Genomic DNA, 24,669 nt, shown 5'->3' with positions numbered 1-24,669 from the left:
AGCAGACCTTTCTCGGACGTGTTTTGCATTTTGGGGAGAAGCCCGCAGGTGGCAGCAAGTAGGAGCCCAGTGGCACACAACTGAGCACCAAAGCCACCCTCCGTGGCGGGACTAGGTGGGAACGAGCAAAAGAGCAGGGTCTGAGGATTTCCTAGACACTGAAGGAAAAGGGGGACAACAGAGTTAAAAAAAATGGAACCGAATGTGAAGCCAGCAGCACTGTTCACAGTGTGCACTGATCAAGTGTCCAGTTTGTCTAGTCACCGGGTAGCTGCATGGACTTGAAGTACAGGACCAAGTCAAAAAGAGGTTGCCCTGTGGTAGGACTTTGCCGCATGCAGGCGCCCTGGCTGGGGAGCGCCGGGAAGCAGAGAAGAGGGAATGTTAGTGTGAATTGCCCTGGAGGAGAGCTGTAGAGTCCCGACTGTTCCCTTTGGTGTAGCCAGGGGTGGGGAGACTCCCGGCCACACCCTTACCCCCGACCCTCCAAGAATCACCAAGAACCACGGCTCCAAATCAGTGCTGCTGCCAGGGCCTCCCTCATGGACCGTGGCTGCCCGGGGCAGGAGAAGGCCTGATGCTGTGTCCTTAAAAGGGAGAGTCGAAGGATCACAAATGGCAGAGCCTAGGAGAGAAGACCAGGGGGCGTTTAGAGAGATGAGGTGCGAACACCAAGGAGCAGATGTTCTCCGGGGAGACACATTCCAGACAGGGGGGGGCGGGGAAGGTGGCGCATGCTCTCTGCAGAGATGTCCAGAGGGGGAAGTGCCACCTGAGTGGGGAGTAGGGTGGGGGCCAGACCAGCGACACCGTCCCCTCCCATCTGGATCCCTCACCCACAAACGTCTTCTTTCTTGGGACTCTGTGATCCTTAATCCGTTGGGACCATTTGAGAATGTTCGCAGGAGAGAGCGTGGCAGATCAGCAGGCCTTGCACCGAGGCTGCGCCGTGCCTCGTGCCTCTCCCAGGTGCCGCGAGACACCTGCGGGTTGACTGGGCACCACCGCGGGGTGGCACAGGCTGTGGGTTTGACGCGTGCTTGAAGGGAAGACTACGCCCGCATGCGCAGACTGCAGTAGGAACAGGCCGTGCGTGTGCTGCAGGTGTCCTAATCCAGCACCAGGCACTCGTCCCTTTAGTAGACAGCGTCCGGTTCTCACTTCCCTGCTGGCGACCAGCCAGGCCAGCCAGGCCAGCCCCTGCCGCGGGGCGGGTGCCCTCTGGCGGCCAGCCTGAGAAACTCCATCACTTGGCGTCCCTCCCTCCACACGCCCTCCCGCCTCCCGCGTCAGTCTTCCACCGACTGCAGATTCTGTTACTGGCGGTGTCAGAAGTGTTGTGGGGGACTCTGCTTCACTGTCACCACCATTTCCCTCCCAGCTAAGGGAAGGGGGAAGGAAGCTGACAGCATGTGCCTCGGAGGAGGGGAGCTTACCTGGGGGAGTGAACTGCTGGGGCCCTGCCAAGGTGCTTGCAGGAACGTTCGTTTTGGCCAAAATGAGCAAAGGTGGGTGTGCCAGGCCTGTCCCAACTCGGCACTGAGAGGGGAGGAGTGCCTTGCTCCTCCCCGCAAGGGGTCAGAGCTCAGAGAGAGCCCTGGAGACCGCTTTGCGTGACTCCTCACTCCCAGGCCCCCAGTCCTGCGGCTCGGGCCAGCCGTGGAACTGCCCCTGCCCACCCCGCACAGTCCCCACACAGGAGGGCCCACGGGGCCAGGACCTGCATCTCCAGCTTGAAGGCCATCGGCCTGTGCAGATGGACAAGAACATCCTCCGTGTCTACTCATGGACCCACTCCGCGCAGGTCTGGGGCTTGGTGGAGCCCGCAGGGTGGGGTTGAGTTTGGAGCAGGGCTAGGAGAGGGCCAGAAGAGACTGGACACATGGAAACAGCCCGCTTTTGCAGAGCATGCAGCAGGTGCTTAATAAATGCTGTGGGGAGGGAGTGGAGACTAGGGGATACTGGGCACAAGCCTTGTTGGAATGACCTTCTGGCTTCGTGACTGTCCTCTAAGATGCCAGGGGGCATCTGCCTCATTGTCACCCTCCTCAAGCAAAATGCCCCCCAGACAGCGGTTGTTATCTTGGAGGAAGGGAATCCAATCCCAGCGGCAAATCCTCCACCAGGTAGCAATAAAAACAACAAAAGGGACACAGACCTTGGCCTTCAGGTCCCACTTCTGTTTTCCTCCAAGGAGAAAAAGGTCCGACCATCCAAGCAGTTCAGTGGCCTTTCAGGCGGTTACAAGACCAGCCTGTTTGATCCCAGCGAAGAGGATGGCCCTAGCAAGCTGTCTAGCTGGTGCAGAGCGCAAACGCCAATATTTAGGGGGTTAATTCATTTAAAAGGAGTCAGCTGTTACCTCTGTGAATATTTTCAGTGTTACGTTAGAAGTAGCATCAATTCCAGCACATGTCTTAAAACACCAGGCGCACCAGGCGTGTGAGCTGTGGCTCGTGCTGGGGCACCTTGGTGCGTCACCCTCCCTGTGTGTCCAGAGCAGCGAAGGGCTGTGGCCCCGGGATTGAAGTCCAGCCGGGGGTGGGGGGCGGTGCGGGCGGACATAGCCCTGGCCTGGGGGTGAAAGGCTCGGAGCTGGACAGGGGAGCCGTAGAGGAACCAGAAGAACCACACACATGTGGACCTGAGTTTAAGGCGCGACCATCCCCCTACAAGTCAGCACCAGGGGAAGCAAGGGAACCGCTCCTTTCAACGCTGACTCCCGCTGGGAGAAGCAACAAAATGATGGCACAGATGACAAGCAGTACCCTAATTAGCATTTGGGTTAATTTATGTTAAGCACATTCAGTTATGTCTTTTACAAATACTTAAATACAAAAGTATCGACATTTGCCTAGTCTCTTGGCTTTCTGGCTAGATCTTGGCAGTGAAGTCAGCCGCATCCAAAAGTAAAACCATTCAAAAGTAAAATCGTTCTCCAGTGTGAAAAGTGTAACTGCATAGGTGCGCCGCTGTGCTGGCGCGGACATTTGAGGCACGCAGTCGACACTCGTTACCACAGTCCCTCGTCTGTGAATTCGCCTCTTCGCTAACATTGATCTGCAGCCTCCAGTCAACCAGCAGCTGTTTTGTGGGCTCGCAGAGCAGTGGGAAGCTTGTGTCACCCAATGTGAACGTCCCCAGCCCAGGTCCGAGGGAGCGACACGCTGCCTCCTAGTCTCAGCTCTCGTGCTGTGAGTAAGTGTCCTTCTCACTGCCTATTTAGTGCCATGTTTTCCAAATTTTTGAACCTTTTAGTTGGTGATTTCACTGTGTCAAATGCCCCCAAGTGCAGGGCTGATGCCTTGAGCACAGGAAAGCCAAGATGTGCCCTTATGGAGAAAATGCGTGTGTTAGAGAAGTTTCATGCCCGCTTGAGGTACAGATTAAAGTGTCTCTAAACAGCAGCACACATAAAACAAAGTTATGGATCCATCAGTTTCTAAAAATGCTGTGACCAGAGGCTCACGGGAACCGGACTGTATTTCCCCAGGAGCGATGGTTCAGTAGTCCCCCTTCAGTGTTGACGGTGCCTATAGAACATGACTACCGCACATCACAAGAGTCTGTAAGAACATTACCTGGTACAAAAATATGAGCTTTAATTTTTCCCCTAGCTTTTGCCACGTTTTGACGCAACGAAGCCACTCTCCGCTCATGTCCTGCAGTCCCTGCTGGGGATTGAGGGGGCTGGGAGAAAGGGTGGGATCTGTTCTCAAGCAGGGAAAACTCCCCCAGTCTTTGCCTCCCACCTGCATCTCAACCACAGAGCACTGCATGAGGGAGTGTCTCTGCCACCGTGGACTCACAGGGCCCCCCCAAGGAAGACACCTTCAGGGACAGGATGTGCACTCAGTCTCGGACATGCTGCCCCTGAGGACGTGAGGACGCTGGGCAGGTAGGTCGGAAGACAGTGGTTCTCCGGGTCTGAGTCTGGGAGCCCCACGCCATGGCCACTCAGGAGTCACTCAAGGGACACCTCCAACGGGACAGGCTGCGGGAACCGAGGGCCCCGACCCAAGGAGCGCCCGGCCCTGCCTCGGTGCTCCGGCCAGCACACCCCGCGCCGCGGCCACGCGGAACAGCCCCCACGTCCGCCTTCGCCTCGGCCACGCGGGCTGGCCCAGCACCAGGCAGAGCTCCAAAGACGCATAAATGCGTGGAAAAAAATGCATAATTTATTTGCATGATATTCAATTTCACAATTGCATTTTACAATTTAAAAAAGATACAAAACAGAAGACAAACTATTGGTCACATAAATAAAAAGGAACAGTAAAGGAAGATGTTTTCACCTTACGAGGCTGTGTAGTATCTGGCCCAGGGAGCAGACGCCTCGCGCTGCTGTGTCACCGGCCCCTGGGGACGCCGCTCCCACGGAGCCGCGGAGCACAGAAGCGTCCTGTGGCTGGGGTTCTGTTTCAAGGTTAGGTCCTAGCAGGAGAATCATGCATTTCCTTCTAAAAACCAGTGTGCTTGGAAAGGAGGCAGGACCACGGTGGAGCAGCGCCCACGGCCAAAGTGCCTGGCGACAGGAGAGGGACCCCCACCCCCGCGGAGCCCTCGGTGTTGGAAGGGGCCACGGGAGTCCAACACGAAACGTCCTTCTCTTCTTTGTCACCAGCACAGGCACTTTTCTTCAGCACGTTCGTTTCCAGAGCGTTAAGGCAGGAGCCAGTTCTGTGAAAGTGGCTCGAGTGCGCCACTTGGCCAGGATGACGACAGTCTCAAAGAGCCGAAGGCCTGAACTTCTTGGAGGCGTCAGAAGCCAAGATTCTGGCACTGAGGTAGCAACACGTAGAAACATGACAAGGAAACAGTGTATCCTAAACCGCACGTCCCTGATTGCCCCAGGGGACCTCGACTTCCAGCGATTAGCAGGTGGAGAGGGTCAGTGTAGTGCCCGACTCGGCCCCACCGCCGGGACCAAGCGTCGTGCACACTCTGCAAGGGGGCCGGGGAGGGACTGTGGGGGTTTCCTCCGAGGAGCCCAGGACGTGCAGGTGGAGACCCGCACCAGGAGCCACCTCCGTAACCGCGTCTCTTGCACCAAGGGCTGTCTACACTCTCACCCCCGCAAGGAGAAAAAAAAGGTTTCGTTGTCCTTACAAGTGACGAGCATGTCGCCACCCATGAAGGGCTGGTCCCTTTATTTGTAGGCACCGTCGGGGCTGCTAAGAAGGCACTACAAAATGATTGGCAAAAACCCCTTGGGGAGAGCCAGGCCGTGGGGCTACGCAGGTGGCTGTCCCCTTTTCCAACTCAAGCCGTCCAGCAGCTGAGAGGTGACAGCTCCTTGCTCATGCAAAAGCAGCCCCTGGAATGGGTGCAGAAGGACAGTCCCAACAGGGCACCTCCACCCCACTCCTCCGCATCTGGCCGCAGGTGCCCACACCCAGCTGGGCTCTCACCCCTTTTGGACAAGGGGTCAGAGGGAATGGGCCCAGGGCCGGGGGAGCCACTGTGGCCTGCACAGAACGGCAGAGAGTGCCAAAGTCAGACAAGTTCACCGTTTAATAAAAATGAAAGGACCTGTGAATCATCTCTAAAAATAAATCATGCACAAGGAATCAAAGTCAGCCCCTCTGTTTTCTTGCGGAACGATGTCAAGGACAAAGGCCATGAGGATTAGCTGTCTGCCTGTTCAAACAGGAAAGAAAAACAAAAACCAGATGTTATTTTCTTAAGACAAAGGAGAAAAGTATTGTTTTCTCTCTAGATCGACATGAAGCAATTATAAAGCAAATAAGCCAGTTTAATGTTACAAAGGGATCATTTTGTCCCCAGCGTCGGCCAGAGTCAGGCTGGGACGGCGGGGCAGGGGCGCAGAGGGGCACAGGCTGGTGTGAGCCGAGCCCGTGGCTTAGCGCAGCTGGGACACAGCTTACCCCGCTGTGTTTCATCAGCAGAGCCCTGGCCTCCTCCCAGATGCTCTCCTGCCACTCTGCCCTGTCCGTCCCCGGGCCGGCCACGCGGACCCACCTGCGGCCCTGCACACACCCTGCTCCTGCCTGTCTCCATCCTGGAGAGTCCGCCAGAGGCCTGGCCGACCGTCCCCTCTGGCCCCTCCAGCCCCACCAACTGCCCGCCCGCCACGCCGCCCGCAGGACAGCTGGGGTTTTCTATTTCTAGCGCTGTCCCCTCGGCCAGGCGTGAAGGCCCCGGGCCCCGGGTGTCATTTGAGGGAGACATGGGTCAGGCCTTATGGGGCCATCGCCCAGTTCTGCCCCTCCTGCAACAGACCGGACACCCTGCGAGACTTGAGAGGAGACAAAACAGAACATTTTCTTTCCCCAGCAGCCTGGCCCTCGACAACGCAGAACGTGGGAAGACTGCAGTCCCCAGGCCCCTGGGACGGGAGATCTGGCTCTCTCCTCAGACGGCGGCAGTGCCCGAGGCCAGGGCTGCCGTCAGCAGACCGAGCCAGGCCAGGCGCCCCACGGGCAGCATTGCGGGGAACCTGGCCCCTGCCCTGGGGCGGCCCAGGCCCACTCAGTGGCCCCAGAGAGGCTGCGGCACGGGCACAACTCTCCCCTCTGCTCTCTGCCCACCGCCAGGGCTTGGTTTGGGTGGGATAACCGAGTCGCTGAGCCAGGACTTAGCGTGGCCAGCGGAGCACGAGGGAGATCCCCGCAAGCTGAGCCCCAGATTCCTCATCCACGCGCCAGCGGCTACATGCCGAGGACGCCAGTCAGCGGCGATGGGCGGGCACCAGGGGCGTGGGGAAGGCGACCCTCACGGCAGACCCTTGGCCGTGGGAGGCAGGCTTTGCTTCATGCCCACCGCTGTCAGCAGTCAGCTTCAGGCCGTGGAACCACGCCTGGCAGCCCTCTGGCTCTGCTCAAGGAATCAGGGGACCCAGTCGGAGGGAGGATGGGACAGTTACCTTCATTTGTTGATAGATCCAGTCTGTAAACACTGTCACGTTCCCGTACACTCCCGGTCTGTTAGGCTTGGCGCAGCCGGAGCCCCAGCTCGTGTCCCCGATCAACCACCAGATGCCGTTCTTCGAAGTGACCAGAGGCCCTCCACTGTCACCCTGGGGGACAGAGCAAGTTACCGAGAGCAGAAAATCAAGTCCTGACCACTGGCCGTGGCTGGAGGGGTGAGGGTAACAGAGACACAATCCCCAAAGGAGACTACACCAGCCATGAATTTTAGTCTATACCCGCTAATAGTTACTAAATAAATTCCTGCTCATAGTTTAAAATAGTCAAAATACTTATTTCTGTTCCAGTGACACTTTTACCAAATACGAGTTTTTCAGAGGGAGCGTGGCATGTGGGATTTGTTGGTGACACTTGCTTCTGCCACCTGAAGCTTTCGCGCTGTTAGCAGCGTCACTTCCCACAGCTGCCCCTGAATGGGCTGCGTGTCCCCAGGGAGGCTCCAACGGCCCAGGGAAGCCCCGTCTCTCCCAGGTGAATCCACAGGAGCTGGGAAGGCCCAAAGGCTGAACAAAAGCTGCAATTACCTGGCAGGAGTCGACAGTCCCCTGCAGGTACCCCGCACAGATCATGGCTGATGTGACCAGGTTATTGTAGACGTATTTGCTGGTGCACTGCGCGGGCTCAATGAGGCGCACCATGGCCGCATTCAGCGTGTCCGAGGTCTTCCCTAAGGACAGGGCGAACTGTCAAGCTCCCGGTGCCGTCGGCAGCTCTCACAGAAGCGTGGCTTCCCCTCCCCAGGACAGACACACGTGCTGTGAATGGTCACGTGCCCACGTCCCTCTCTCCTCCCTCCGCCCTTCCTGACACCAGGCCACCAGGCCCTCTCCTGGGGAACCTGGATTGTCCCTGGCTGGCCCAGGTTGAAGGCAGAGCTGGGCGTCAGCTTCAGGGGAGAGAACTTTCTACCTCTGGAGCCACAGGACTCCCTTAGTGTCCGGGAATCTTCCACAGGACCGATTTCCCCATTTATCACCTGCTTGTCACCGGACTGTTCCCAGACATGCGAGGGCCCATGAGCCCGCACGACCTGCCCGACTGCCGGCTCTCGGCTCCCTGCGCGTTAGAACTCCTCGGCCATGGCCGGCACCTGCCGTCTCTGCCCCCCTCCCGCCGTCTCTGCCCACCTCCCGCCGTCTCTGCCCCCTCCCGCCTTCCACGCCACTGGCGGGTCTTCTGAGCATGGCGGGCTCAGCGTGCAAAGACAGAGCCCCTCATCACGCCTCCTCCACCCCAGATTCTTACCACCCAATCTCCCTGGCTCGGGACTGGCACCACCAGCCCTGGGGCTCCGGTCACACGGCGGGAAGTCACCCCTGCCACTGACTCTCACTCTCCCCCGCTGACATTCAGCCCTGCAGCAAGTCTGGTGGCTCTAGCCCAAAGGCACCCTGGCCTCTCCTTGTCCACGGCCCCACCTTGCCCTGAGCCACTATCATGTCCCAGGGGACCAGAGCAATGGCCTTGTCACCATCAACCTCATCTCCTCTTACCCCTCCCTTCCTGTGATGCCCCACACAGCTGTCAAATCACAGCACTGCCCTGTGTAAGACCTCCCTGTCTCACATGGAAGAAAAGCCCATGAGCCTACGCAGTCTGGCCCAAGCCCACGTCCTCGACCCCCTGATTACTGGCCCTGCTATTCTTCTCCATGCCTACCATTCAGGCCAAATTCAGGCTCAAATGCCACCTCTTCCAAGAAGACTTCCCTGATCACCCCTTCAAAGTAGCTGGTCCAATGCTATCACCACCCTCCGCTGTCTGGAAGTACCTAGTTGTCTCCCTGGCTGTCTGACCACGCCTGCCCAGACACCACTGGTGATGTGAAGTCCCCGAGGGCAGAATGTTTGTCTTGTTCTGTTCAGTGCTGCATTCCCAGCACCCAAGCAGCACCCATCCCGTACTAGGTGTGCCACTAATATTTCCTGATGTTCCCTTTGGTCGTAGATGCCATGAGGCCGTGCCCAGCTGTGCAGCCCAACTGCTGCACCTTCCTACAGATAAGATGCCAGGACAGCCCCTAACTCGCTCCCCAGTAACCCCCTAAATCATCCAACCTTGTACCTTTTCCCTTCTTTTAAAGGGTTTGTTTTACATGTGGGCTCAATGCTTCTTAGAAGGATGTAAACAATATATAAGATGAACCTTTGTACCGCTAAGCGCCTGCAACCCTCCGCACGTACGGAACAGCGGGGTCCCTTCGTTGGAAACCCTCCCTGGGCGGAGTGCAAGTTACAGCCAGCGGGGCGGGCAGCCCACGCAGGGGGCCTGGTTCTTGCTCCCGTCTGCCACCGCAGAAGGACAAGGGCTTCGGTGGAGTACAGGTGGCCATCACAAGTCACAGGGGCCCACCCCCGCCAAACCCACTGTCACTCAGCCACAGAAGGGCCTGGTGGGACTTCCAGGTGGCCCTTAGTAACAGTGGGCACAAACACAGGGGACGCTGTACCTCTCACATTTATGCTTCAAGCAGCCGTTTGCACACACTGTTCTGTTTGATCTCAGTGAGAACGCAGTGTGCCGGGGAGGGCGGGTACCATGTTTCCCATGTAGCAGATAGAGAAACTGAGGCACAAGGACTGGGGAATTGCCAAAGTCATCCCGTCATTGCGTAGTAGAACCGGGATAAAACCTGGACCTCCCACTTCCGAACCCAGCGCTCTGCTGTAGGCCCTGCGGACCTGCGCGGGGGCCTCACCTTTCTCCTGGGTGGCCCCCCACCCGGAAATCCAGCAGGGCTGCTCCGCCGCCAGCATCAAGCCCGGGTTGGGCAGGCACACTGGTTTCACTACGTCTGTTTCAGGAGGAGAAACACCGTGAGCCAGGCAGGTCTCACCGAAGGCCTCAGCCATGGTCTCGGCCTGGCCCGTCCCCAAGAGCAGGCCGCTGGGCCTGGCACCACCGCCACCCTGCCCAGAGGACCCAGGACCCCAGTGTCATGGCAGTGTCACTTCTGCCCCTCCTGGCCCTCCTTCCAGCAGGCAAGAACTCATGCTACTTACAAGTGGAATTGTACTACTTGTAAGATGTCTCCGAGTAACAGAGGGCGGGAAAGACACTTGGGAGTCAGTGGCCAAAAAGCCAGCGGCACCAGCTTGTCCCTCACTGGAACATTGGCTCTCCTCTGCCTGAACCCTTTGCCAACCTGAATACAAACACCTCAGGGAGGGATGAGGTTTGGCTTCTGTACCCACGTGGGGCTAGAGCACCCCGGACCCTGGGACAGACTAGAGCGGTGGCCAAATAAGAAGCTAAGGGAGGCCGGGCATGGTGGCTCACGCCTGTAATCCTAGCACTCTGGGAGGCCGAGGCGGGAGGATCGCTCGAGGTCAGGAGTTAGAGACCAACCTGAGTAAGAGTGAGACCCCGTCTCTACTAAAAACAGAAAGAAATTATCTGGACAACTAAAAATATATAGAGAAAAAATTAGCTGGGCATGTTGGCGCATGCCTGTAGTCCCAGCTACTCGGGAGGCTGAGGCAAGAGGATTGCTTGAGCCCAGGAGTTTGAGGTTGCAGTGAGCTAGACTGATGCCACAGCACTCTACCCCGGGCAACAGAGTGAGAATCTGTCTCAAAAAAAAAAGAAGACGCTAAGGGAAAGCACATTCATTTTAAATTAAGCATCTTGCTTTCAGAATGTATATTTAAAAAATAAATTATCTTTACAAATTATAGACCAATGGTCCTCAACTGGAGGCATCTTTGCCACTCAGGGGACATGTGGCAATGTCTGGAGACAACTTTGGTTGTCACAGCTACAGGAGCCACTGACATCCAGTGACAGAGGCCAGGGATGTTGCCACATGTCCTGCCACGCCCAGGACCGCCCTCCACCAAGACCCACCCGGCCCCAGCACCAGGAGTGCCGCAGTGGAGAGCCGAGTTTTAGACTTTGCCTGTGGCTCGAGTTGGCATCAGCACATGGTGGATACAGACATTGGGCTGTGCCTCCCTCCACACGCCTCTCCAGCCGGCCACCACCGCACGCCACATCACGCCACGCACAGGCAGCCCTTCTGTTTAGCTCAGCACGGGTTTTATTTCCAATCAACATCTCCTTAAGATGTGGCCAAGTGGCGCGTCACCGACCTACACGTACCATTCAAAGTCAGAGGTGTCTGCAACTTCATGAGTGCGATGTCATTGTTCTTGGACTTGGAATTGTAGTTTGGATGAGCAATCACTTTTCCCACTCGGGTTCCACTTCCGAAGAACATGAAAGACTGTCTCAGCACTCCCGCGTACACCATCCAGTACCTCGCGTTGTTCAGAGGTCTGGGAGACAAGGGTGAGCGGCGCTCGGCATCGCGGAGACACAGACACCGAGCGCCCATCTGATGAACTTCAGCGATCGAGAGCTGCAGCCCAGATCCCCAGAGCCGAGGGACGGGCCAAAGCCATCGGCCAGGCTCTGGCGCAGGGGCCCGCCCGCCGCACCCCCGCCCTCCTTCTCACTCTTGCTGCACCTCAAGGAAACTCCTCCTCGCTCCCCTGCACCAGCTACGAATTGGGCCGAGACCGCTCCTGAGGTTTCAAACGCCATTTCTAGCAGGACTGGGTCTTCCCCATGTTATTGCCAGAGCATTTCCTGGCACACAGTAGGTGCTTAATAAATGCATATTGATGAACAGGCTTGAAGTCTAATATCAGTCGAAGTGTTCCCTTTACCTGGGAGTTTCCCTTTTGAGAGAATCCCAACTGCTAGAGGGTGCCCGGCCCGGGGTGCGAAGGGAGGGAAGGGGGACGCTCTTGGGTGGTGACCTTGCACCCTCCACCTCCGCGGAGCCGTCCAGGGGCTGGGCCAGGAGTCACGCCAGGCTGAGCCTCTCCACCACAGAAAAATACATCTGCTGAGCGAGGCTTCCTCAGAAACAGGCGTGTGACCCCAAACACTACGTGCTTAAGCAAAAGGTGGAGGAAGGATGTATCTTCCACAAAAGCTACCACTATGAGTCATGGCCACCCTCACCCCGCCGTAACCATCTGTGTGGGCAATGCCAAGGCCCAGCATGCTTAGCCCCAAAGAACCTTCCAGCAGGACAGCGTGAGCTCCCTGGGCGTGTCTGAGTGTGCCCTCTCCCAGGACCACCATCGGGAGAGAGGAGCCCTCAAGGGGACGAGGGCTTCTCGAAGGGGCAGGACAGAGCTGGGAGGACGGCAGGCGGGAAGGAACCCTGGTCGCAGCAGCACCGCTGGGCACCTGCCACCGGGCCACACCTCAGCACCCAGAGCCCGCGTGCAGGGCACGCTCGGGGCACACTGCTGAGGGTGGATGTGGCCTCACATTTCCCAGCATCCACTGGCCCAGCCTCCGCCCAGCCTCCCAGCGGGGCCGGAGCGGGTGCCTTTACTCCCCCATTTATGCACAAAGACCCTGGGGCTTCCGAAGGTCACACGGCAGCAGGGGTCTGCCCCAGCCCCCACCGCCCCCACCGGCCCGCACAGGAGGACCTACTGTTCCACGCAGTGGGCGGCCGTCACGATCCACTCGGGGGTGATGAGGGAGCCTCCGCACACGTGGACGTTCTGCACGTGCAGGCTCACCTGCCAGGGCCAGTCCCCCAGGGCCGCGCCCGAGCCCCCCACGATCCTGCTCTGGCTGCTCACGTTCGAAGTGGTCCCGCACGCTGAGGGTGACAAGCAAAGGTCAGCGGGCCCCTGAGACCAGCAACGGAGCCACAGTGACAGGCCCAGCCCCGCCCAGCCCCCTCAGGTGCCACCCTCCCCAGGGCTGCTGGGCTGCTGGGCAGGTGGTGGCCACAGTTGCCACCTCACATTCCCTCTGCTGGAGCCTGACTTAGGGGACTCAGCTGGCGCCTTTTTGTCCAGGGCAAGGACACCCCTCCAGCCTGCCCAGACTGGGAAGCACCAGGTCCCTGTGGGTACTGCTGAGACTCTGGGGGGTCTCCCACTACCCAGGGGGGCGGGTCTTGGAGACACTGATGGTGGCCCCAAGATTCTTCACTACAGAAAAGGAAGATGGGGGGCCAGGCTGGGAGTGAGTGAGTAAGCGGTGAGGGAGGGGTGAGGGGGTGAGTGAGGGGTTATCACTTACCCCCTCACCCCTCACCCCTACCTCACAGTTAGCAGCTGTCAGCCCAGGGGGCCACACCAGGATGTTGGGGCAAATGCAGCGTCCAGGGCTGGCTGAGCCACCCGGTCACTTCCTGGGGAAGGAGCCCCCCCAGGACCCCAGCTCGGGGATGGCACAAAGAAGAGGGCCTCGCCCGTGTCTCGAGCTGGCCTGTCCTCAACAAATGCCTCTTGGACCCAAGTGAAGGCCTTGCAAATACATCAGAATTTAAAACAGGAGCTCCCTGGACAGAGCAGAGGCCCTGGGGCACACGCTTCCCTCTCGCACACCCCAGGACACAGAGGACGCCTCCCTGAAGGTCAAGATTGCTGCCTAGTTAGACATGAGAAGGGAGCCGGAGCAGCACTCACCGATGCAGCGTAAAGACACCACCGCTTTGGAAGAACAGGAGGCACTAGGCGGGAAGAGGGGAAAGTCTGGTCAGCATAACAAATGAGACGCCTGACTCTCAAATACCCGGAAATGAATATGCGTTTCCAGTGCTCTCTCCTGTGTCCCAGACAGAGAAGGATCCCCTACTGAGACTCCAGTGAGGTGAGCAGATCTGCACCGGACAGTGGCAAAGGGCAGATACTGAGTTAAAGTTCCCAGCTCAAATCCCAGCTGTGTGGCCTCGGGCAAGTTACTTAACCTCTCTGTGCCTACTTTCCCCCATCAGTAAAATGGATCATGATTGTACCACCTCATTGGGGGCTTGCGAGGGTAGGCATGCAATAAGGTTAGTTTTTATTTTTATTCTTGGAATTTAAAACCACCCTCTAATTTTGTAAGGCATCTAGAACTTGACTACTTTACAGTTACGGCATGGGAAGCAACAGAACCAACAGCTCGCCTGGGCGCAGAGGAAAAATGCAAGTTATTTGTTTGGGAGCCAGACATCTCGGGTCATGGAAGAAAGAGGAGTGACTGATGCACCCAGTCCTACAGCGGGATTCCCCTGCGTCCTGAGAAGGAAAGAGGCGGCCCGGGCACACAGAGCTGGCCTGGCACAGGCAGCTGGCCAAGTGTTCTGCGGAGCGTAAACCAAGTCACTGAGCGTCAACATCAGCCTAGGCCACGCTGCAACTGAGACGGGCGAGACACAAACTTGCCCACTCTGAAATCTCGCCTGAATAGGCAGAGAGGAACCTCGCCCAAACGTCTCCCATCCTGGCCAACTTGAGTGATGGATGGGAGCCTCTTTACCACCCACAGCCTCAGCCTGGCTTCATTCCAACTGCCTTCTAGAAAAAAAAATAAGGAGGCAACCACAGAATTACCCCCGTTTCCGGACAGCATCTAACCCCAGCAAAGCCCCACTTCCTCGAACCTGTCCACTTCCTCGAACCTGTCCCCGACCGCCTAACACAAGCCCAAGGCCTACAATAGGTCCTTCCTGACACCCTCTTACTGAGACACCCGAGGTCCCCAGGTGACTACAGATGCGTTCCTGGTGGACTTCGGCTCCAGGGCACTGACAATGTCAAGCAAAGAAGATGTTTTCTAAGAATCCTAAGGTCGACACCACTGCATAGCCACCAGCATCCGGCAGGCACAGTTTTTCACCGCAGCCTGGGGACTCAGTATCAAAGGGCAACTCCAGAAGGAAAAGAGGAAGTAACCCCCCCCCCCACCGCCACCCCCTGCCACGTAGACTGAATAACAGACAATGACCTTCTCTTCTTTCTTCCAAAGCCTCCAGCCACCCGGTGTTCCCAAGGCTCTTGCCAAGGGTGGCAGCCTCCTCTTCCCCTCCCCCGCCCCTGATGTGTGTAACCGAGGAAGACAAAGAACCACTCTGCATCTACAAAGCGCCCAGGCAGCTGTGTTTAGCTTCTCAGCAGGCAAACCACAGCCCGCTGTTTTGATGGGTACACCTGGCTCATCCAGTCGCATTCCCAGGGCCTCCCAGGGCCGGCCAGGCTGCGGAAGTCAGCCCCCCAGACACCTCAGCCAGCAGCCACCAGGAATGCAAACCTGCTCCCAGCCTCCCACTCAGAGGAAAGGTGGGTGGAGTGTGCCCAGCACCTGGGGATGAGCACCCCGACCTGGGAGGTAAGGAAGCTCGGCGCAAAGGACACTGTGTGTCTTTGACATTGGAAACCGTCCAGGTAATGGCAACGCTCTAGGAAGACTGCAGACATTTTAAACACGTGCAAAACAGAATAAGTAGCCTAAGTCCACCCCCTCTTCCACCGTCCTGGCCAGTTCAGCCAGCAATCACGTGACCTGTGGCTTGGGTTTATTCCCACCCACTGGACATACTGTGAGCTGCCCAGGGCAAAAAGTCAGCTTCGAGGCGTAGGAAAAGTTTGCTGAATTGCACTAGCCACTCACTCCCAGGCCCCCCCAACGCTGCCCACCCCTGGCGTGGCACGTGACACTGCCGCTTGTGGGTTGGGGCCCAGGGGACCAACCATCCCAGCTGCCAGGAATGGAGTGGGTTCCTGGGAAGCAGGCCTTGCAGTGTTGAAACCAGCAAAGTCCTGGCAACCAGGATGAGCTGGGCACCCCAGTTGGGGCCCCGAGTTATTCTCCTGGATTCCTAAGGCCACACCCCAACACAGCAGGTACACCCTCATGTCTGGAGAGTGAAGAAAAATAAATAAAGATGGTTCTCCAGTTTGCAATGTTTTCCCCCAAGGAGGGCAGATGGCAACGGAGAACAAAATGCCAAATTAACCTTAGTCACTTCCTGCAAGTAAACCCAATCTGCGCGGAGTCACCGCGGAGTCACCAGTCCCGGTCGGACTCCAGTCTCCGCCCAGCGCTAAACCCGCCAGACCCACACTCGCAGCTTGGAAAAGTCAGACTCAGGACGAGGTGCCTGGGGGACCTCACAGTAGGTCTCCCTAGTGAGGACTGAACTCTGATTTTTTCCTTTTGTTCAAATTCTTTCCTAAGGAGGCCAGACGAGTCAAGCTCACGAATGGTAAAATCCCACTAAGCAGGTTTTTGTTAACCAAATATAGCATGGTTTAATTCCCAACCTGATTCCGGTAAAGCATTAGCATCACCTAAAAGATAGAAACCCCCATCCTAACTCAAGCATCCCAGCAGATCCTTATCTTAACCTGAGAGATTCTCCTGTCTGGACCTCCTAGAGTGCTGGCACCTTTATCTTAAATTAAGCATTTCCTTTCTGGTCTTTTAGAGAAAGCCTAACTCTCCCAGCCAATTGTCAGCCAAAGACTCTTCAAACCCACCTATAAGCTGTAAGCCACCCCCGCCCCTCTCCCCACTTGGGGATGTCCCACCTTTTCGGGCCAAACCAATGTGTAATTTCCACGTATTGATTTATGACTTTACCTGCAACCCCTGTCTCCCGGAAATGTATAAAACCAAACTGTAACCCAGCCACAGCGAGTCCACTTGCTCAAGGCCTCTTGGGCGTGGCTCCGGGTCATGGTCCTCAAATTTGGCTCAGAATAAACTTCTTTCAAATATTTCAGAGTTTGGATATTTCCGTCCACATGACAAACTTTTTCAAAGAAAAAGAGAAATCACCGCATACCTGTGGTACAGTTTCTTATAGATATCGACGCTGCCGGCACTTGTGTTCAGTTTCAGAAAGCTTGTGGCCCCGCTGTCATCCGCTATTCCTTGGCTAGAATAAAAACTATTCCTAAAAAAGACGGAAAATCTTATTTGTAATAATGGTTAGGTCGTAAGCAAGCACAATTCCTAAGCTAGATCCGTAAGCAAGCACAATTCCTAAGCTAGATCATGATACCTCTCTTGTATGATGCTCAGGGTAGGAGGAAAAACCTTAGCGTTTTGGGAAACAAAATCACACGTTCTAACTAACCGAGTGACATTGAATTATAACTATTTTTGACCCAATAACCATGAAGCGTCAGGTAAAACTCCTCCAGCGGCCATGTTTCCAATCTACTTTGGGTCAGAACAAAGAAATGATGAGAATAAGGATGTATGAGTATATAACCATGCATACCTGTAATTAATAAAATGTACAGATATTAAAATGTCCCACTTATAAAATTCCTGCAGCCTCCTGAACTGCGATGGAAGCTTCGCTACATAACCCGACCCTGCGGGTTAGGCCGGGCGTTGTGCAGCACTTCACCAGCTAAGATGCCAACTTACCAAGTGGTAATTCATTTTGAAAATGTATATAGAATCCCGAAAATTGCATAGATAACACATGGAGAGACCCCCACCGAAGAGAAGGGGCGATAATATGACCCTTTCTGCCAATGCCTGAGGGCTGCAGTCTTCCTAAGTGATGCTGATAAACCCCCCCAGGAACACGCCCTCTGAACTCTTCCCACCTCTCCTCCAAGCGCAAGCAGGAATCAATTTTTTAAAGTATGAATCTGACCAATTCTCTCCCCTGTTCAAAAGCCTTCAAGGGCTCCCAAATGCAGTGCAAGCAGCACAGGACTTCTCCCCGTGGATCTCCCAACCAGCCCTCCTCTCCTGTGCCCCATCCCAGCTCCCTTCCCCCAGCGCAGCAAAGGGTTCAGCCCAGGCTGAGAGGCGCCTCAAAAAAAGAGCCACCAGCCCCCCAGATTCACACCTGTGATCCAAACACTCTGGGGGACTGAGGCAGGCGGATCACTTGAGGCCAGGAGTTCAAGACCAACCTGAGCAAGAGTGAGACCCCGTCTCTACAGAAATTACAAAAATTATCTGGCATGGTGGCGCATGCCTGTAGTCCCAGCTACTTGGGAGGCTGAGGTAGGAAGGTTACTTGAGCCCAGGAGTTTGAGTTTGCAGTGAGACACTGCACTCTAGCCCAGGTGACAGAGAGAGACTGTCTCTAAAAAAAAAAATGAAAAGAAAAAAAAGAAAAGAAAATGAGCCCCCCAATACCTCCAGCCTGCACCCCTGACCTGGTGACCATGGCACTGGGTGTTCCCAAGCAACCAGGAGTCTCTAGAGGCCAAGGGGGACTCGGGGCAGGGTGGCAGTGAGCCGTGGTCAGCAGACGTGGGCCGATGTGCCAGGCACAGCTCTGGCAGAACAAACTCTCCCTGCTGGTTACAGGGACCAGTTTTGGAAGGGGACAACTGTTCCCAGCATCTGTGTGCTGGCACTTCCACCGGGAGGCAACAAGAGCATCTCTCTCTCCTATTTCTGCTGTCACCATCACCGGGATGTGCCACCGCCTACAGGCTGCAGGCCCGTACTCACTTGTAGCCCATGTCGTTGCACACGGTCCGCCCGTAGCTCTCACTCCAGCCTTCTTGGCACACGGGGTGCCAGGACTTCCTCTGCGGTGAGTAAACCTGAAGGATGAAGTTGGGTCCGTAGAGGCGAACTGCACAAGAGGGAAGATTCTCTGTGAGTTTCATGCAATTGTCCCTTCCTGTATTGCCCTAACTGCCAGCGGACCCCACGTGCCCCCGGGACACCAAGGCTCTGCACATAGGAGCAATGTGAAGTTCACTCTTCCCAAGGTACTGACCGCACACAGGGAGGCCACCAGTCTGTTCTTTCCCTGCTAAAACGCACTCCTTACACAAAAAAATCGAAAACAGGTATTCAGACACAAACCTGCACAAATGTTCATTGCGACACTATTCATGGGCAGCGAAAGGTAGAAACAACCCAAATGTCCACCACGGGATGAGTGAGCAAAATGAGGCGTATCCAAAATACACAGTGGACCTTCACCCATAGGAGGGAGTGAAGTTCTGACCCTGCTTCGTGGTGAACCTGGACGGCATCGTGCGCAGTGACGGCAGCCGGTCACAAAGGCCCACATAGTGCACGATCCCAGGCAAGTGACATGTCTGGAGCGGGAAATCCACAGACAGAAACGTCAGTCTTTGCTTGGGACCGGGGGAGGGGCAGAGATATGAGGTTATTGCTCAAGGGTGTGGGGTTTCTTTGTGAGATGATGAAAATATTCTAAAATTGCAGTGAATATGTAAAAACCACCAAATTTACTTTAAAAGGATAAATTTTATGGTATGTGAATTATATCTCAATAAAGCTGCTTTTAAAAATAAATATGATAAAAGGTTTTTTCAAAAGTGTTCTTTAAGCAATCACTTTAAGCAACAAGTTGACCTCCTCTTGTCCAAATCCTGAACCTTGGCAAAGCACCCAGAGACGTGCTCGGTCCCCTGGTACCGAGGGGACACTAAATGCCTCTAAATCGATCTATGTTTTGCCAAAACGACCGCCGCTCTTTTATTCAAAGAAACAAAACGTTATAAACGCAGCTGAAGCTCCTCCCGATGCCAGTCCCTTCTCTCTCTCCCCAGAAGAACACACCGTGTGTGGCACAGTCACGGAACAGGACCCACACAGCCTGAGGATTAACAGGGCACCGCGGATTCAGAGCAACGATCTTGAAAACAGCGCTGCGTGGGAGAGCGAGCTGCCAAATGATGCGTTGGGTGTGACTTACTCATGGAAAGCTGAAAGCACGTAAACAGTGCTGTGTGGTCCGGGTGGATACACGTGGCTTAAAGCATAAAACGAGGACCTGGTTATGCTTCCGCCTCACGTCTCACCTCCTGCCCGTGGCCCTGACTCACTGGACAGCCTGACACCTGCGGGCTCCTTCCTCCGTGCACTGACGGGACACGTCTGATTGTTTTCTAATGCTTCAGTGATGAGTGAGTCCAGCACCACGTGTGGCCGCCACAGCGTACATGACTGGATAAACACACTGCTACCACCAGACAGTGGAATATCATTCAGTGCTAAAGAGAAATGCACTTCTAACCCACGAAAAGACCTGGAGGAACCTTAAATGCTTATTACTAAGTGAAAGAAGCTACATACTCCGTGATTCCAACTCTAGGACATTCTGCAAAGAACGAAACAAGGGAGGCAGTAAAAAGCTCCTTGCTAGCCAAGGCCAGCGGGAGAAACAGGTACACAAGAGATCTGAGGGCAGTGGAACTGTTCTAGATGCCCTCATAGCGGTGGGTAGACAACAGTATGCATTTGTCAAAACCCACAGAACTGGAACAGAAAGAGAGACTTCGAATGTAGACTGAGGGCTTTAGTTAATAACAATGTATTCAACTGGTTCTTCAGTTATGATGAACGTGCCACACACGCTAATCCGAGATGTTCCTGTGTGCAGGGAGGCGTGTGTGGAACTCCGCAATACCTGGTTAATCTTCTGTAAACCTAAAACTACTCTAAAAAATGAAGCCTAATAATTTTTTAAAGGAACTGAAATTAAATATGCTTCCACAATTAAAAATAAAACTGCCACGGTGACATGGTAGAGCGTAAGGTAGACATTTCATTCTCGGTTTATGGATAATTTTAGAGATTGTTTTTCCTTCCAACTATCTGCATTCAAATGTCACCTAGGAAGAGATGGTAGTTGGCCACACAGAGAGCTGGAAATGGTCTCAAGCAGTTTTTTTCCTTTCTTTTTTTTTTTTTTTTTTTGGTAGGTATTAGGAATTTTTTTCAGGCTTTATCAAGGTAGAGTTGACAAATAAAAATTGCACATGTTCAGGTGTTTTGATATATGTCCTTCGTGAACTGCCCACCACAATCAAGCTAATTAACATATTCATCACCTCACATAGTTGCTGTTTTCTTTTTGGTAGATTTTCTCTTTTTTGTGGTGAGAATACTTAAGAACTAACCTCCTGCCAGAGTTCAAGTACACAGTACAGTATTGTTAACTAGAGTCAGTTCTTTTGTTTCTCTTTTGAGATTTTGAGAAAGACACAGAAAAGATAGCAATAGAAGTAGAAAGTGCATTGATGTTAAAATACACACAAACACATACACACACCCTTGGAAAGAAAGCTCCGCACACATGCACACATTCTTGAATGTTTTCTATGGGACGGGTAACATTCTTTATAATTTCTGTTCTACAAGGCAGACAGATTAAAAGCACACCACACGCCTGTTCTGGTTTAATATATAATAGAAAACACACACAATGTCATTGCTCCTCTGTTTCGCTCTATGTGAATAATCAATGTGGGAATCGGATAAAACCAAATTGAGGAGGGTCTATCAAATTACAGATTCGTAAACCCTCTGACCCAGCAATTTTACTGCTGGGAGCGTTTCCTACCGAGTGCTCACATGCTTGGAGCATTGCATCTTGTAGCCAAAGGTGGAAAGATCCTACATGTCCCCCAGGAAGGGGCTGGCACAGTAACGGTGCGTTAACTGTGCCTCAGTGGGGAAAGGAAGAGGAGCGCGTGTTACCATAGGAACTGATTTTCAGGGTGTTATCCAGTGCTGAAGATCAGCTGGAGAGTAAAACACTGTGAAATGGGGGTGTGAACTAAAATAAAATTTTCAGGCTTACCCCCCGCCCCCACCGGCTGACTGAATGGACCCCCTCGTGGCCAAAGGAATATCCTAAAACTAAATTGCCTGACAGGAGGAGGGAGGTCAGACATGCCTCATCATGCCCCCCTCCCTTCTTGGGGACAACCTTTGTAACCCATTAACAAGCCTAAGGGTATGCAAGACAAACCTACAGGTCCTCAATTTACACACCAAATCTATGTCAGGTGGCTTGTCTCTGATAAATAGCAACTACTTTAAAACATTCCAAGCCTTTAGACAAAGCTTCATGTCTTCAACCAATTACAAGCCAAAGAATCTTTAAACCCACCTATAACCTGTAAGCCCCCCTCACCACCCCCTTCGAGATGGCCCACCTTTTCGGGCCAAACCAATGTATGCCTCCCACATACTGATTTATGACTTCATCTGTAACCCCTGTTTCCCTGAAATGTATAAAACCAAACTGTAACCCAGCAACAGTGAGTCCACTTGCTCAAGGTCTCTTGGGCGTAGCTCCGGGTCATAAGCCTCAAATTTGGCTCAGAATAAGTCTCTTTAAAATTATTTTATAGAGTTTGGCTTTTTTTCCATTGACAGGGGCATTAAGAATGCAAACACATATTTGCTTTTTTTATGCAAAAATTCTCTGGAAGCAGAAGCAACTCATATTAGTTGCCCCTGAGAAAGAAACACGTTTGGTTGGTGAACAGCTGGGTGTGGTGTGTGCCCATGGTGGGGGGGGTAGGGGGTGACAGGGGCTATAAGTGTGTGTGTGGTGTATGTGTGTGGTGTATATGTGTGGGGTAGGGTGTGCGTCTGTGTGTGTGTGTGTGTGTGTGTGTGTGTGTAAGTAGAGTGAGGGAGATGAGATCTTTCATTGCATACCTTTTTGTCCTTCCTGGATTTTAATTTATTCAGGTGTATAACTGTTAAGGTATTCAAATAAATACAACTTATTATTAGGAAGAAAGAGAATGTCAGGGTGCATAGGAGTTGAAACCCCTCGCTGAAGTTTATTCGCCCACTTACGTGAGCGTAGGAAAACCACAAGCTGTCTTAACCACACAACTCAACCTAAAAAAACTCACTACTTTATTTAAGAAAAAGGTGACAAATATATTCTCACCAAAATAAAGCAAAAGCACTACTTTAAACAATGATGAGTCACTTCCAAGTGCAAACCCTGCTCTGGGAGCCAGGCTGCGCCGGGGGAGCTCTCAGGGCAGGACGCAGGCATCGAGTACCCACTCACAGCTGCTCAAGGTGGGCACAGGACCGAGCTCGGGGGCCCCTCCTCCTCTCTGGGCAATTGCACGAGCCAGGACCAACAGCACATCTCACACAGGTGGCCAGGAGCCGACAGTAAGGACAGAACAGGAAACTCATCGTCCCCCGGGGCGGCCCTTAGGAGAGGAAAGATCCCCATAAAGTGGAAAACTGCCTTTTTATCGTGTTCTTAGCCAGCCCTGAGGTTTGTGGTTTTTAAAGAAAACCCCAAGGCCGGGCATGGTGGCTCACAACTGTAATCCTAGCACTCTGGGAGGCTGGCAGGGAGGATCGCTTGAGGTCAGGAGTTCGAGAGCAATCTGAGCAAGAGCGAGACTACTAAAAATAGAAAAATTAGCTGGGTGTGGGGCTGTGCCCATAGTCCCAGCCCCTCAGCCACTCGGGAGGCTGAGGCAGGAGGATCGCTTGAGCCCAGGAGTCTGAGGCTGCTGTGAGCTAGGCTGATGCCACAGCACTCCAGCCTGGGTGACAGAGCAAGACTCTTTCTGAAGGGAAGGGAAGGGGAGGGAAGAGAAGGGAAAGGGAACGGAGGGGAGAAGAGAAAAGAGAACCCCAAGAAGTTGGGAGTGCACTTGATGGGAGGAGGGGAGAGCTGCCTGAGAGATTTCTGGTGATTCCTCTGACTTTATAATCCTGAAATTTCTATTTTTTTTTAAAATAGTTTTAGTGTAAACATGTCAGAGTGTGCTTATCGGGAACCAAGCGTGAACGCACGTACCATTCCCAGTGCTGCATCCACAGCCTGGAACCCGTCGTCGTGGTTGGGAAATAAGTTCTAGGGGAGGAAGGGAAGGAAGCGAGGCGCAGCCCTGTGCCGGCTGCTGGGCCGGGCTAAACCCGCTGTGCGCTTCTAGCTCTGGGGACGGGGACTCTTGGCACAACTGTCACGCGCAGGCATCATTCGCCCTGTGAGAGCAACTGCACCACCCTCGGAATCGCCTTCAAACATTAATTGAAAATAGAAATAGAAATCAAACCCACAATGAGGTGTCACCTCATGCCTGTTAGAATGGCTGTGATTGAAGAGACAAAGGCGACACGAGTTGGCGATTGGACAAAGGGCAGCCCCGGCACAGTGTTGGGGGGAATGTAAACGGGAACAGCCACTATGGAAACAGTGTGCAGGTTCCTGAAAAGCTAAAAACAGAACCACCGTGTCCTCCAGCAGCCCCTCGTCTGCGTGGGTGCAGAGGAGGGCGTGCTCGAGAGACACCTGCAGCCCGCGTGCACGGCAGCACTAACCGCAAGAGCTAAGTCACGGCACCACCCTCAGCGTCCGCCAGCGGGTGAGCAGATCAACTGTGGCGCATACACACACACACACAATACCACTCTGCCTTTAAAAGGAAGGAAATCCTGTCATTTGCGACAACACGGACGCACGCGGCAGTCACTGCGCCACGTGAAACGAGCCAGGCACAGACAGACAGATACTCACTCACGCGTGGAGTGTGAAAAAGCCAAACTCACAGAAACCAGGCGGCAGAGTGGCGTCCCCGAGACAGGGTGGGGGAATTGAGATGTTGGCCAAAGGACACAAAACTTTAGTGAGACAAGAGGAATACGTGCAACAGATCTATTACATCGTGGTGACTAAAGTTAATGACAATAGAGTGTATGCTGGAAAACTGCCAAGAGAGTAGATTGTAGGTGTTTTCACCACAAGGTAAGACGTGTGTATATGAGCCGATGCACAGGCTGAACAGCCTGGTGTAGCCATTCCACGAGGAGACATACCACAGCACCATGTTGCACACCATAAATACATACAATGTTTACTGGTCAATTAAAATAAACAGTAGAAAACAACAGAAGCAAACAGAAGTCCCACTCTGTGACAACAGATGTAACTTTAAAGGCAGCTTGTTTGGGAGGTGACACAGTGCATCCCCCACTTTCTGTGTTAAACCGTTAGCTGGCCTCAGCTGACGCCCCGCAGCAGCAGCTGGGAGCCCACCAGCCCACCCTCACCGCCATGTGGCACCAGGGACACAGCCCCTCTGGGCCCCAGGGCTCATCCTCGAGGCGGGCATTCAATGACGTGCTGGACACGGGCCTGGCCTGTCACCCCCAGCCCTCCACACCCGGCCGCCGTAGGTAA

General features: G+C 54.2%; 1 protein-coding gene across 3 annotated transcripts in view; it reads right to left on the bottom strand.

Annotated features, from left to right (window-relative positions):
* Nucleotides 1-4,172: 4,172 nt before the first annotated feature.
* TMPRSS2 (transmembrane serine protease 2) overlaps nucleotides 4,173-24,669 on the bottom strand; it is a 36,741-nt gene continuing 16,244 nt past the window's right edge. For 2 of the 3 annotated variants that reach the window (XM_069472266.1, XM_069472267.1), the window contains exons 6-14: nucleotides 18,183-18,309; nucleotides 16,540-16,650; nucleotides 13,397-13,440; nucleotides 12,408-12,579; nucleotides 11,052-11,227; nucleotides 9,649-9,744; nucleotides 7,475-7,617; nucleotides 6,887-7,039; nucleotides 4,173-5,640 (exon numbers count right to left, since the gene is read on the bottom strand). In XM_069472266.1, coding sequence (XP_069328367.1) covers nucleotides 5,629-5,640; nucleotides 6,887-7,039; nucleotides 7,475-7,617; nucleotides 9,649-9,744; nucleotides 11,052-11,227; nucleotides 12,408-12,579; nucleotides 13,397-13,440; nucleotides 16,540-16,650; nucleotides 18,183-18,309 — 1,034 coding nt within the window. In that variant the 3' untranslated portion in view covers nucleotides 4,173-5,628. The remainder of the gene's footprint in view (nucleotides 5,641-6,886; nucleotides 7,040-7,474; nucleotides 7,618-9,648; nucleotides 9,745-11,051; nucleotides 11,228-12,407; nucleotides 12,580-13,396; nucleotides 13,441-16,539; nucleotides 16,651-18,182; nucleotides 18,310-24,669) is intronic. The other variant, XM_069472265.1, reaches the window with a different exon arrangement.

The sequence above is a fragment of the Eulemur rufifrons genome, chromosome 7 (genome assembly GCF_041146395.1).
Source record: "Eulemur rufifrons isolate Redbay chromosome 7, OSU_ERuf_1, whole genome shotgun sequence".
NCBI classification, from domain to species: domain Eukaryota; kingdom Metazoa; phylum Chordata; class Mammalia; order Primates; family Lemuridae; genus Eulemur; species Eulemur rufifrons.
This window is presented reverse-complemented; position numbering and strand designations above follow the sequence as displayed.